The sequence below is a fragment of the Tribolium castaneum genome, chromosome 5, assembly GCF_031307605.1.
Source record: "Tribolium castaneum strain GA2 chromosome 5, icTriCast1.1, whole genome shotgun sequence".
Lineage (NCBI taxonomy): Eukaryota > Metazoa > Arthropoda > Insecta > Coleoptera > Tenebrionidae > Tribolium > Tribolium castaneum.
Genome location: NC_087398.1, coordinates 9,390,560 through 9,403,856, shown reverse-complemented (window position 1 = coordinate 9,403,856; position 13,297 = coordinate 9,390,560). Strand labels below are relative to the sequence as shown.

Sequence of the window (13,297 nt, the reverse complement as noted above, 5' to 3'; positions counted from 1 at the left end):
AATTTTGCGGGTTTTAAGTTTAAGTTTCAAATTCGTTGGCTTTGTTGTTGCTTGTGGTTTTCTAAGGTGAAAAGAAATCCGGATTAAAGGGTTAGTCTGCACTTCCTTTTTAGAAAACTAGCTTTAAATTTTTAACATTTTCACTTAATTTAATGGGACTGTTCTCATTTCATTGTTTTTTGTTTACAGTAGGTGCCTTTAAGAAGATGATGCCGTGGGACTTGCTAGAGGAATTAAAAGTAAGTCCATTTTTGTGTTCTGTTTTGTATTTTATTTTACCATCAAATAATTCTTTTATTCTTTTAATAATCACTGTTTATCTTGTCTTTATTGTCTCTTGTCCTGACAAGAAAGCTTTAAACCTCCACGTGGTACTTACTGAACAAATTCGTTGTTAGTTTAATTAATTAGAGCAATCCCACGCAATTCTTAAACGTAGTTTGTATTGCTGGTTGCATTTTACAGGCGTAAAATTATGTTTAAATATGTTGAAGATGTAACAGCCTGCCCCATCTTGTAGTATAAAGTAAAATGATGTATACATATTTCTGTAATCAATCCGTACTCACCAGCTGTTGGTGGTGCGAAGAATTCACGTGTGTAAAATTTGTCACATGACAATGGAAAATTCGAAATTATCATTCAAAGGGGGAAACCCCGGAGCTGTGCAATACGGTAACTTTATAAACTATTACCAATTTCATCCCCCTGAAAATCGGTTAAAACTGTTGCCAACCGACTTGTGGCCGAACAACAAACCTTTCCATGTTTTAGATTTGGGGTGCAATGCAGGGGTAGTTTTAAAAATTAGATTTTAAAATGGAACTTCACTAATTAATTTTAGGACCTCACTATCGAACTCTACAATTTTCTTAAGGGAAAAGTACAAAATTGCGAAATTTTGGGCGTTGATATTGACCCAACCTTAGTGGAAAGAGCTAACGAAAAAAACCAAAACAAAGAGAACATACAGTTCCGTTGTTTAGACTTTATGAGTGATAAAAGCCTAATTAAAGATTATTTAAAAAAACGGAAATTAGCGAAATTCGACGCTGTTTTTTGCTTCTCTATAACAATGTGGATTCACCTAAATTATGGTGATGACGGCCTGATACGTTTTTTGAACGAAATTTGTGATTTAGGGGACTTTGTTATAATAGAACCGCAACCGTGGAAATGTTATAGAAGTGCCGTCAAACGTTTGAAACTTAGTGATGCAACGTTTCCTCTCTTTAAGGAATTGCAGATAACGCACGATGTTGAAAATAAGATTGAACAACACATTTTAACTAGTTGTAAAGCAGTGAAACTGTACGAGAGCGAACGTAGCGAGTGGGGCAGGAAATTGCAAATTTTCAAGTGCCCTCCAGTTAATTGAAGTCTTATTTTTATACAATAAATGACAAAACGACGCAAAATTGTTTATTTGAAAGGTCACAACCAAAGTTTAGACATTTATTCTAAAAATACAAATAACTAACTCCGTGCCTAACTCCTATTCGCCCTATTTCCCCACCCCCTCCTGTGTTCGTCCTTAAACTCATCCATCCTCCGCATTCTCTCAATGTACTCTGGATCGTCACTCTCGACGATTTTTTCCTTTTCTTCTGCTTCCTTCTCTTCGCAGTTTAACTCCACCCCTGCCAAAGCAGCTTGCTGCAGGCTCATGGGACCAGTTGGTGGTTTAGTAGGGTCAGGAAAAATCCCGTCTTTGACCCTCTTATCATAAAATTCTTGAACCGTCATCGTCGGCAAGGAAGGATATCCGGCGCCAAAAACCGCCTTCTGGACCTCATCTTTTGTGATAATTATGGGCTTGAGTGGGGTTACTGGTCTTTTTGGCTCCGGTTTCTTCTCATCCTTTTTCACATTAGCCATGTATTCCAGTATTGGTTTTTCCATTTCTATGCTGTTCAGTTCGTCTACGGCTTCATGGATGAAGGACTTGAGCATAGTTAGGAAGTAGTCCCTTTTGATTTCTTCATCAGCATGCTCATTTTCCATGTTCGTTTTTAAATCGGCGAGTTTCGACTTCAACTCCTTTTGTTCTTTGTACCTTTGTATTTTGTTTGCCCTCGTGTTTACCGATACTGTGATTTCCTCCAGTTCAGTCTGTGGCTTCTTTTGTTCCTTCTTTTCGGTAAAGTCGTAGTTACTTAAACCGTAATCGTTGCATCTGCTCAAAAAATCCTTAAAGTAAATTTCGGCAACGTTTATGATTTCTTTACGTTCACCACTGGTTAATTTTAAACTTAGGGAACCTAGCAGTGCTGGAAGGAGGAAATACTGTAGGTCGTTTGTTGCCACTTCTTCAATCCCTTCATTGGTGCTAAAAATTCCGGCAAATGACACCAAACGAGTGGCTTGCTCGAAAAGACTCATTGCCTTTTTTACGTTGCTCTAAAATCAGGGACTTTAAGATTTAACACAAAATCAGCGAACGCAATTACCTGGACTGGGGGGCTGTTTGTAGGTTCATTGCTGTTGCAGATTGAGTTGTATAAATCCAAACCTTGGTTAAATAAAGTGGGAAGGTTCGTTTCGTCAGGTTCATTAGAATTTGCCATATTCACTTTTTCTAATTTAGATTGTGAGCTATCATTCTATAAATAACAAATATTGTACACAAAACACCTGTCACGAAGAAGTGTCAAAACGCAGTGCAACCAACGAAATATAAAGATAAATTGAATTACTTCTATTGTTTTATTCTAAATAAAGCACATTTTACCAATTTTGCGATAAAATGTGGTCATTTGAACTGCGTTTTGCCTCAAATTATTTTTTAGTTTTTCTATGTTGGCGACCATGAAACATGAAGTTATTTTATTGGCAACATTGACACTTTTCATTTTAGTGCATTGTCAACACTGGATTTTTAGATTTGTTATATTGGCAACATTGTGTCATTAATTTTTCTTTAGTTGGCGACACTTATAATTTTGTTTTTACTCTGGTGACAACACTGTTAGTTCAACGACCTCGGTGAAATGAAAAACCGGATGTTTATATTCATTTATTGATTCCAAAAGTAATCTTCTCGATACATTAATACAACTAAACAAACATAATTGTGTGGCCTACAAAATTTACAAACTTAAATACGATTTAAATAAAAAAGCGCCTAAAGAAATTTATTAACAACATTCACAAATTTTGCATCATAAAATAGTGAGTTAAAAATAGTCACGTTTTAAGTGTCACTTGTTTCACTTTTAGCTTTTTTCGAATCGGGTGCACCATCACTGTTCATGTTATTCTTGTGTCTGATAATTCGTTTCGCTTTAAGATAAGAAAGAGTGTCTTTACTGCTCTGTTTCGGTAAGTCACTAATATCTGGTTTCAACAATGACGCGCTAGTCACAGCTTGTTCGGTAAACTCCGAATTAACAACACCTTCATTTGATGGTTTTAGGGCGAAATTGCCTTGTGATTCTGAATTTGATTCCCCAGTTTCATCTGATTGGTCACTTGTTATCTTGCCCATTGGTGGAACGTAATCCTCATCTTCGTCTTCCATCATTTCGTCGTCCATGAATTTATCCTCTTTCTCCATAAGCGCTCGCTCTGTTAGTTCACCTAAAAAAACATTTTAACAATTTAAACGAAAAAACAAAAATAAATCATACCGTTTTGAGTTGGGAATATAACATCTGGTAGTATGTCCAAATCTTTTCCAGCTTCCTTCATTAGCGACTGGATTAAAAGTGAAATATCTTCTCTTTTTTTGGTTACAGTAATTTCTTCAAACCAAGTTTTCAAGTGTAAAATAGGTATGTGATAATCTTTAATTGGGTCCTAAAACGATTTGTTACTTACGCTCTTTAAAATAGTTTCGGTTACAACTTACATTAAAGAATTGTTCGACATATTGTAACAAATACAATCCACAGTCCGTAAAATTAGTTTGTTGAGGAACTTTCGGACAAGCACCTTTGATGATATCCTTCGTAAATATTTTTTCCTCGTTGAGCTTTGCTTTGTATTCACATGTTAAGTAGTCCCGAAGTGTGGCTACAACTCTACTGCGACTTGCCCCCGCCAAAGAATCGAATATTAGAATGCAAGGCCTAAAAACAATAAACAATTGAAAAATAGATAAAAAAGTTTGCATAACAGCTCTAACCATTAATAATTGGGCAACACAATTTTTAGATACTAAATAAGTTTCAATTTGAAGTGTATATTTCGCTATAATTAATGTATTGCGACATAGGTGGCAACTCTGAATTTTTAGCAATATTTTTATGCTGACTGATGGCAATCTTTAATTTTTTAACGTTCTACGTTTGGCAACACTGAATTGCAACATACACTTGGCAACCTTAGGTGGCAACTCTGAATTTTTAGCAATATTTTTATGCTGACTGATGGCAATCTTTAATTTTTTAACGTTCGACGTTTGGCAACACTGAATTGCAGCATACACTTGGCAACCTTATGTATGTGAATTTACACTGTTGGCAACATTGAATTCCTAGACCCCCCCCCCCAAAAAATATGCCCAATGTCCGATGATTGGCAATACTGAGTCTTGCAACCCTTGATTAATTGACCATCCAAATTGGCATCGCAGAATTCAACATTTTTTGTTTTTTCTTTAATTTTACTCGAACGATGGTTAAAAGTTTGGCAACCGAATTTTTTTCGGAAAAGCATGAATAAAGCAATGAAATTTTCTAAATTGCATAGGTACCGGGTGAACATAAAATTGTGCAAAAAATATTGGCAACATTGAGTTATTGGCCTTACTGCTTAGTAAGTTTCATTAATATCTACATACAGTTGGCAACCTTTAATTATGTAAATTTCTACTATTGGCAACACTGAATTTGAAAAAAAATAATTAAAAAAGATTTACATAAATGATTTTAGACTTTCTAATTCAAACAACACCGTCAGGTGGTGTACAACCAAGTTCTACATTGTTTCTGATGCTAAGCTTTTTTTTTTACCATTCGACGGTTACTTAGACACGCGAGATTAGAAACATTTTTGAAACAATTAATTTGGATTGTACTGAAATTTCGCCAATTACGCCCAGTTGACGACAATCATTAATTATTTATTTTAAGTTCTACTACTGGCAACACTGACTCACTCCATTTTGAAAAAAAAAATTATTTTATCGCTACATTTGGCAACAATGCGAATTAAATTCCATTGTAAGTTTCTACTATTGACAACCCTGTTTTTCAAAAATTTTATTATATTCAAAGCCACGTTTATACAAATGACAAATGTCTAAAATCACGAATAGTAAATCTCTCTAATACGATAGGAAATACGGCAGTAAATATTCAATTCCGAAAAGGTATTATTTTAAGTGAATTTACTGAGTTTAACTTTTCCTACGCTTGGCAACATTGAAGGTCCAATTCACAGGAACAGTCTTATGTTGGCAACCCTGAATTTGAGTGGTGTTAAATTTTTTACTACAATTGGCAACAGTGAACAGTAAATCCTATTATGAAATTTTAATAATGGAAACTCTTCTAACCATTTACGTTCACGTATTTTGAAATGCTGACCTCTCACATACAATTTTTTATTTATACAGCCGCTTGGTAATTTACAACATATGTAAATATATTTTACTAATGGAAATATTGTCAATAAAATAATAAAAGGAATTATTCACAAATCCCGATTTTTATAAATTAATTAAAAAAAATACGAAATATATCCACAACACAGTCACAAAAATTGTTTTATTCTATTGGCAACATTGGCTGTTTACTAAAATTTTACTATTGGCGTCACTGCATACAAGGTCAAGATGAATCCCCAGTATGGAACTATTGGCTACCTTGTCATTAAAATATAAAGATAATTGCTCACAAATCAGAAATTTCCTATTAAATAATTACGGAAAATCTCAACAATATTTAGGAGTCTCAAACCTTTTTGGTTAAGAGATATCAGTATTTGTGTAAATGTATGAAAAATTGCTGTTCTATTGGCAACACTAGCTGTCACTAAAATTTTACTGTTTGCATCACTGCTTCCAAGGTCATGCTAAATTCCCAACGAAATTTTTAGAAATTTGGAATTTACACAAAATTTACCAGTGAGTAGGTACGGCAAGATATTTTTTAAGTTTATTTCTGAGGTACGTCCAAATGAATAATAATCTGACCTCCAAACAATTTAAGGTTACGACCTTGACCCAACCGATAACAAATCACCCTTGCACATTATGAGCATATTTTGAAAAAAACTAAAATATTCAACTATAGCATTTCACAAAATACACACAAGATGCACAAGGATATTTTTTCATGAAATCAACTTTCCAATATTCCAATAACTTACTGCTTAATTGGAGGCCTTTCGCTATTATTTTCCACAGAAAGTGTTTGAGGAGGTGATTCTTCAGAATCATCAGAATCCAACTCGCTATCATCTCCTTCTGCTTCATCTTTATCGCTAGAATCGCCGTCTTCACACATAATTGACGGATCAATGTTCTTCTCTTTCACAGCGGCAGTAACGACTTTTTCTATAAAATCAAACATCAATTGTACCGACAAACAACAAACGTAGTATCTTACTCTTTTTTTGCGATTGTTTCGGTTCGATTCTAATAGGCTGACCGTCCATAGTATGAGTACCGTTCATGTTGGGAAAACAAATAATAGCGAGAAACCAGTGACAATTCTCATTAATCGGAACTATGATGAAATCTTTTTCAAAAATATTAACATTTTTAGTCCATGTTTTAACACGGCTGTGTCTTTTCTGTGCTGGACTTAAATTAGGATCGATCTCAGTCGGTTGCGACTTTCTCGAAGCCTTTAACGGCTTTGTGGTCAATCTTTTGTAAAAGAAAGTTGAAAATATGTGAACTTTATCCTGGCGTTCTTTCGGTAGATTAAGTAGCAAATATTTTAAGTAAAAATCAATGATGACATCATTTAAAAATTGGTCTTGACCCAGGCACATGTAGTCTTCCGTGTTGATTGTGATCCTACCTCTGCCTTCGGCAGGGTACATCAAAAGTGCCTTAATTTCTGAAACACTACTAAAGTCTGCATTAAATTTCTGACCATGAAAAAGTGGCCAATGATTTTGAAATTAAGTTGGCAACTATAACTACAAATTCGATGTTGCCAATTTAATTTTAAAGTCACGGGTTACTTGAATAAAGTACCTGTAGCTCATAACGGTCTTTGATAGTTCTTTCGGACAGGTTTTAATGAGAATATCGTTGGCCTCCTTATAAGTGAGCTCATCCAGCAAAGAATTCTTCGAATAAATTTTTTGCAATGTAATTTTGGATTCCTCGGAAAGCGACTCAGGCAGTAACGTTATCCTCCTGTGTGCTTCTTCAATTTCAGACAGGGGATCAAAGTAATAATCCGAAACTGGAGTCATATCTAAAGCTTCTCTAACTACAGCACCAACTGACGGTAATAAATAGTAGAACAACACTGGGAGCGACTTTTGGAAACTTATCAACACTTTAACAATATCTGAACTCTCAATTTTGATTATTTTTAATGTGTTTTCGATTTTCGGGTGTGGCACTTTTAACGTGATCCCATTTGAATCAACTCGTATCTAAAACAGAGTAAATTAAATTTTTTTCATTACAAAATTTTCTAACTAACAGGTTCAGGAGGAACGAACCGGTACGACCCAATTCTTATAGTTCTACACAGCAATAGAGTACTATTCACTTGTTCAAAAGGAACTTTTTCGGTACCTGAAACACGAACTAAGCATTATTATCTTAACGATTCTATTGTTGTACCTTTGACTGTCATACTGCTTTTTTGGATATCCACAGTTGACGGTTCCTTGGAAATGGGACTTATTGTCACTGAAGCACCCAACTTTTCTAATAATTGCTCACTCACCTATAAACAGTTTGCTAAAGATAAAAGCATCACGTTTGGTATATTTACATTTTTAACCGGGGTTTTCTTATCTGACTCTTCCTCGTCTGAACTTACAACGACCGTTTCACACTCTAGTAATTTCGGTTTGGATGGACGTTTTTTCGGCAGTAAGTTCATTCTCGGAATTCCTAAAAGAGAATGGTAAACATGGTATGCAATCAAAATCACTCACTATAATTTAAAAATTTGGGAAAATGATAATGCCCTGTATAATCACGCAAAAATTTAGATTAGGATTACCTTTATTCAGTTTAACAGACAACATTATTTTACGCAATATTTTCGGTTAATATCTTCGTTGTTTGTACTTTGTAATTCAACTTTAGAAGACTTTACTTCAAAAACTGACTATGAAAACCAAGTAAAGCTTTAACATAAGTTATACTTTTAGACAATGTCGTATTTAATGCAAAAGCACGTTTGGCGTTATAAAAGTTCCCATAGAAAAATATGTTTCAATCCATAGATAATACAAAAAAATACGAAAAAATGTAATTATACCGTTAGTTTTTTGCAATGCCAGCCTCTTCTCAACTAATCCACTTCTCGGATCGACCTTTTTCCCATTACTATTGACAGCCGCCACCGACTTAACATTTTCAGGAAGTTTTCTTTTACACCTCATACATTTGTTAAAATCTTCCGATAAGTAACCACAATTTTGACAAACTGCCAACAGCCCTTCGATTATTTTCGGCGGTAATTCTTTCGGTGGTTCGGGTGAAGGTGGTTTGGTGGACACTTCCACAAGAGGTGGTGGTTCTTGCTCGATTACTTGTAGTACTTGTTGTTGTCCAAATTCATTTTCGAGAGTTATTTCTTCCTGTTATCAAAATAAGCAAAAAAAGGACAGATTCCTCTCAAACTCACCGGAGGTTCCAGGGTAAATCCGGGAACGTTACCCACAGCAACGATATAATTTAGCCCATTTGAGTTAGCTTCGGTGACCTGAATTGGGGTTTCTTTCGTAAATGGTACCCCAACTTGCTCAAGGATTTCCTGAATTGTGCAAGCTTCTTTAGGCAGGGTAAATGTGATAAGTCTTTGCTCTCCGTTATCCAACAAAACCAACATACGTATCGAATCGGAATACTCGGCACTTTTGGGTGCATTATCTGCACACAAATCAATTTTTTACAACTAAAAACCTAACACTTCTTTGTTTCTTACCAATAATATTTTGAATCTGACTCGTGTGCAAAAACTGTGGCAATGGTCGTTGGATTTGCGGTTTGCTATCGCGTTGTCTCGGTTGGATTAGATACTGATTTTGAGATTCTTGAACCTGTGATGGTCGATTCATCTGCGGCTGCTGCCTTTGAGGCATTTGGTTTTGAAACTGTGATGTGTTTTGCTTAATCGGGGACTTGTGTTCTTCATAACGCTCTTCCAGCGACGCATTCGGGATAAAAGCAACGTTGTTGCGGTTCAACCGAATCGGTTGTTTAGGTCTTGCATTACGAGGGAGTTGTTTGTTAATAGCAGGTCGGGGTTTGCGTTGGAAACTTGCGATATTTTGTGATGCGAGTCTGTAACACACAGAATGCATCTTTGAACTGTTGCGTTCATCAAAATTATTTCTCTGGATGCGTTCCATTAATTACGCTATGTATAATTAACAGAAATGCTATTGAATATTGCAACACGACGTTTTTATTTGATTGCTGCTCACTTTAATTAAATATTTAAACTTTATTGAACGTTCTTCCCCGAACTCTAAAATTCCGATACTCTTCATATACCTTAGTTTTCATTGTTTTTGGACGATCTGGCGCTGTTAAAGCACTTTAGACTTTTTGAAATACTCGCACAGGTGAGTCTGCGAAAAGCATATTTTTTCTGTGTCTCAAAAATTAATAATCATAGAATATTATAGCGTTTGCTATACCTTATTTTTTCTGTAGACATGTTTTTTTTAGAATTTGTCTACAATTAACAAACAAAAACCTGATTACATTGTACAAAAATCTTTTTTTATATTATTTTATTTTTTATTAATTTTATGTGTTTTTTTTATATTTTTTATTTTATTTTGGCGGATATTATCGTTCATCTTGAAAAGTAAAAGACAATAGAAGTAAAGGACTTCCACTGGTGCATTTTTTGAATTTCTAATAAACAATCCAATAAAAAAATTATAGAATTTAAAAAATATTTTTGAGTTTCGATTCTTTCATTAAAAGTACAGACTAGTCAAGAAATAGTGTTAGATTTGTCTATGCAAATATTGTTCGGATTTTACAATATGTTTGTTGCGTATTTTTGTTTAATGTATTTTGTTATAAAAGAGTTTTTTGTAGTTGTGGATTTAAAATGGGGGAAAGGTAATCATTTAAATTGAACAAATTTAATTTATTTTTTTCAACTAATTTATTGTTCTAAAATTTACATGCATACTGTTGATAGTTAACGTTGAATAATTTTTGTGTTTTTCTAGTTTCTTGTAGTTTAGAAAATGGAAATCGGTAAATAAATTCATAAGTAATATAACTTTTTATCTTCGTAAATTTTGCTGTCCTGTCCGATATTGCAAACATAAATGGTGCTTTTATTTCTTACAGTTTAAACAAGACCAATATTTTTTTTATTCCCACTGTCTAATATTAATATTGTTAAAGCTTTTAGTAATTAAAACATATTTGAATAACTTTTTTACATTTACTTTCATACAGAAGATTTCTTTGTCCGTCATGTGTAAACTAAAAGTAAATCAATCAGAAGTCGTTACTCACTTCCTTGATCTTCGGTTTTGTGGTTTCAAAATTTTTAACAAGTTCTACATTTTTAAAAAATAATTGTAGGAATTAGTGCCATTTAAATTAGCAGAATTTTATGACAACTGTTTAACAATAAAATATGAAGTATTTTTCGTGTCCCGTCCATCATCAATTCTTATTCCTTTTTTCTGCTCGTATTTCAAATTTTACAAATGTGGCTCCAAAAGTAGATTGCAAATAGTTTGACCGATACTAAGTTCCTATAAAGAAAAAGTCGCTTCTACAGACACTGTTCATAAAAATAAAAAAATGTCCCGTCCATTAAAATGAAATGACTGTTGTATTATTACTAAAAATGTTTAACAGCTTTTTATCAGAGAAGTTATGCATTTTAATGAATACCTAATTATTACACAGAAATCAGCGTTTGTTGTTTATATTATATTTTTCTCTATTCATGTAAATATTTTCAGAAAAACAAGTAAAAATTTTTATTATACCCAAAATTACGTCTATTCGATTTTTAACTTGTATTAATAATACAATACAATAATAATAATTAATATTTTTTGAGAGTTACAAAAGCGATATTTTTTACGTATTTTTTCGTACACAAAAACATTAAAGCAATTTGTTTGTTTTAGAAAGACGTAAGACATAAATAATATTGATTAATTTGAACTATAAGGAATTGTAAAAAAATTCTTAAAAAATTCACATGCCTAGCACAGACTGAATTCTCTGTCATTACTAGTTTAAGAGACGCAGCAAAAATATACTTTTAGCAGACTCACCCTGTATAACCCTAAAAACCAAATTCCAAAGGAAATTGTCTGAAATAATGTCATTTGCTCGTAAGAAACAGAAATACTGTGTGTTTTAATGATGACCGTTAAATTAATAACGTTTTCTCGACCTGTACTTACAGGAATAAAAAAACAACGTGAAAATACAAACCCAGACTTGGTTTTGAAGTAATTCATGTCCTACTAAATAAAAGTGATAAAATCATTACAAGTATGCATTGAATGGTTGTTTTGCATGTGAAGATTATTTGATTTTTAACACCACAAATATTAATTTTCTTCTACAACGTGTACACTCATCCCTTCACTTAAAATTTACTACAGAACAGCTGATTACCGCCATGTTTGTTTATCTGTCAGTGTCAAATAATTGCGCTCATTGAACTAAGAAAAATAATAATTTCAATTTTTTAACACTAACCACCCTTGTTTGAAAAATACAAAACAAAAACTCACCGTTCTTGCATTGCTTGATTTTGTTTTTGAGTGATAAGTCTACGGTATTGAGTGTAATTTATCATCCTTTCGTCTCTTAAAGTCACTGTTTCTTCTTCGTTATTGTCAGCCTGCAACACAACATTGAGCAACTGTATTCAAGAAAAATTAATGAGCAGTACTTCGTTATCATTGAGACTACTTTGGAGGTTCTGGGCTATGTCCTTAGCTACCATTTTCTGAAAAAGTGAAACGAATAGAAAATACAAATATTGTTTAAGTTACTAGTTACTTGAGGCGTCAATTGTAGAGCCTTGTTCACGATATTGTGTTTGGCGGCAGCTTTGATTTGATTTCTCATTTGCACAATGCTCTTTTCTTGTATAACAGAGGCATTAACGACTCCTGTTTGGTGCATGGGGCTGTTGGCTTTCGACATCTGATTTTGCAAAAACTGGTGGTTCAGAACCACCGGTTGTTGGTTGATTGACTGTTCCACCACCACTGATTGGTTGGGTGAGGTGTTTGTCATGTAATAGACTTGCTGTTGGTTGTTTGGGAACTCTATCCCTGAAGTTTCTTGCACGACGTAGGGAGGAGATTGGTAAGTGACTTGAGACTGGTCAATTATCACTTGCTGCCCCTGCCCTTCAACCACCATCAACTGATCCGAAGAAACGACTACTGGCTGTGCTTGGAACTGCTGCTGAGAGCCGTCTGATGCAATAACGAACTGAACTGTTTGGTTCTCTTCAAGATTCGGGTAAAACTGTGCCACTTTGTCGTTGCTTTTATCATCTTGAGATAACACATGGTAATAATGGGCCATTCTTTACACTTACAGCAAATATCAAAACATTGTGGGCACAAAATCTAAAAGCACGTTTTTATATGAAATACGAAACGGTGGTCACAAAAACGTGTAACAAACGTATCACAGTCACGTTATACAATGAGGAGCAACATGTCATTGTTAAATTCGCCAAAAACCAATTTACCTGAACAAAAACCAAACAGCACTCCTTAGCGTGAAGATTTGCTCCACAAAATGTTTATTCCACACGAAAATCGCTCGAAAAAACCCACTTTTATCACAAAATTGCAAGCAAACTGCTCTTCATGTAAAATGGCGTGTCAAGTCGGCCACTACTACAGCGCCCCTAATCACGAAAATAATAATTTAACATTACATCCAACCACCAAATTCGGCCACTTTTTGGCAAATACTCGTCGCCACTACACAAAAAATTTCCCAAAAGGCTTTTTTCCACCACAAACAAGCCCAAAACTTGAACGCATTGTCTAGCTATTTGCGGTGTTGTCACGTTTCCTGCGCCGATTCACCACCAAGTTGCCGTTTCGCGGGAAATTCGAATTTTGATTAGGGGACCAATAGAAATAATAATAGCCGGCACGTGATCAGCTCCGCTTTTGC

The 13,297-nt window shown here is 34.3% G+C and overlaps 3 protein-coding genes and 1 non-coding gene across 7 annotated transcripts; 1 reads left to right on the top strand and 3 right to left on the bottom strand.

Annotated features, from left to right (window-relative positions):
- Nucleotides 1-547: 547 nt before the first annotated feature.
- Nucleotides 548-1,418, top strand: LOC659582 (uncharacterized protein). The gene is made up of 2 exons (XM_965874.4): nucleotides 548-794; nucleotides 845-1,418. The coding sequence occupies exons 1-2, from the start codon at nucleotides 615-617 to the stop codon at nucleotides 1,376-1,378; spliced, it is 714 nt and encodes a 237-aa protein (XP_970967.2). The 5' UTR covers nucleotides 548-614; the 3' UTR covers nucleotides 1,379-1,418.
- On the bottom strand, nucleotides 1,410-2,753 carry Tap42 (Two A-associated protein of 42kDa). The gene is made up of 2 exons (XM_965931.4): nucleotides 2,451-2,753; nucleotides 1,410-2,400 (listed from the first exon to the last, which is right to left on the bottom strand). The coding sequence occupies exons 1-2, from the start codon at nucleotides 2,565-2,567 to the stop codon at nucleotides 1,489-1,491; spliced, it is 1,029 nt and encodes a 342-aa protein (XP_971024.1). The 5' UTR covers nucleotides 2,568-2,753; the 3' UTR covers nucleotides 1,410-1,488.
- Nucleotides 2,754-3,107: 354 nt separating this feature from the next.
- Nucleotides 3,108-13,196, bottom strand: LOC659719 (hypothetical protein). Of its 4 annotated transcripts, none has more exons than XM_008195034.3 (16): nucleotides 12,861-13,196; nucleotides 12,155-12,735; nucleotides 12,045-12,101; nucleotides 11,884-11,993; nucleotides 9,075-9,433; nucleotides 8,775-9,019; nucleotides 8,406-8,727; nucleotides 7,911-8,032; nucleotides 7,757-7,862; nucleotides 7,614-7,708; nucleotides 7,154-7,563; nucleotides 6,555-7,024; nucleotides 6,316-6,502; nucleotides 3,851-4,070; nucleotides 3,630-3,798; nucleotides 3,108-3,579 (listed from the first exon to the last, which is right to left on the bottom strand). In XM_008195034.3, the coding sequence occupies exons 2-16, from the start codon at nucleotides 12,689-12,691 to the stop codon at nucleotides 3,194-3,196; spliced, it is 3,795 nt and encodes a 1,264-aa protein (XP_008193256.2). In that variant the 5' UTR covers nucleotides 12,692-12,735; nucleotides 12,861-13,196; the 3' UTR covers nucleotides 3,108-3,193. The 4 variants fall into 4 exon arrangements, with proteins under 4 accessions (XP_008193256.2, XP_008193257.2, XP_015835304.2 ...); XM_008195035.3 differs by having other exon boundaries at nucleotides 6,555-7,021; XM_015979818.2 differs by having other exon boundaries at nucleotides 12,155-12,660.
- On the bottom strand, nucleotides 6,173-6,287 carry Mir3853 (microRNA mir-3853). The gene has a single exon (NR_038688.1). It is a non-coding gene; the product is annotated as a microRNA mir-3853 (primary transcript).
- Nucleotides 13,197-13,297: the final 101 nt, after the last annotated feature.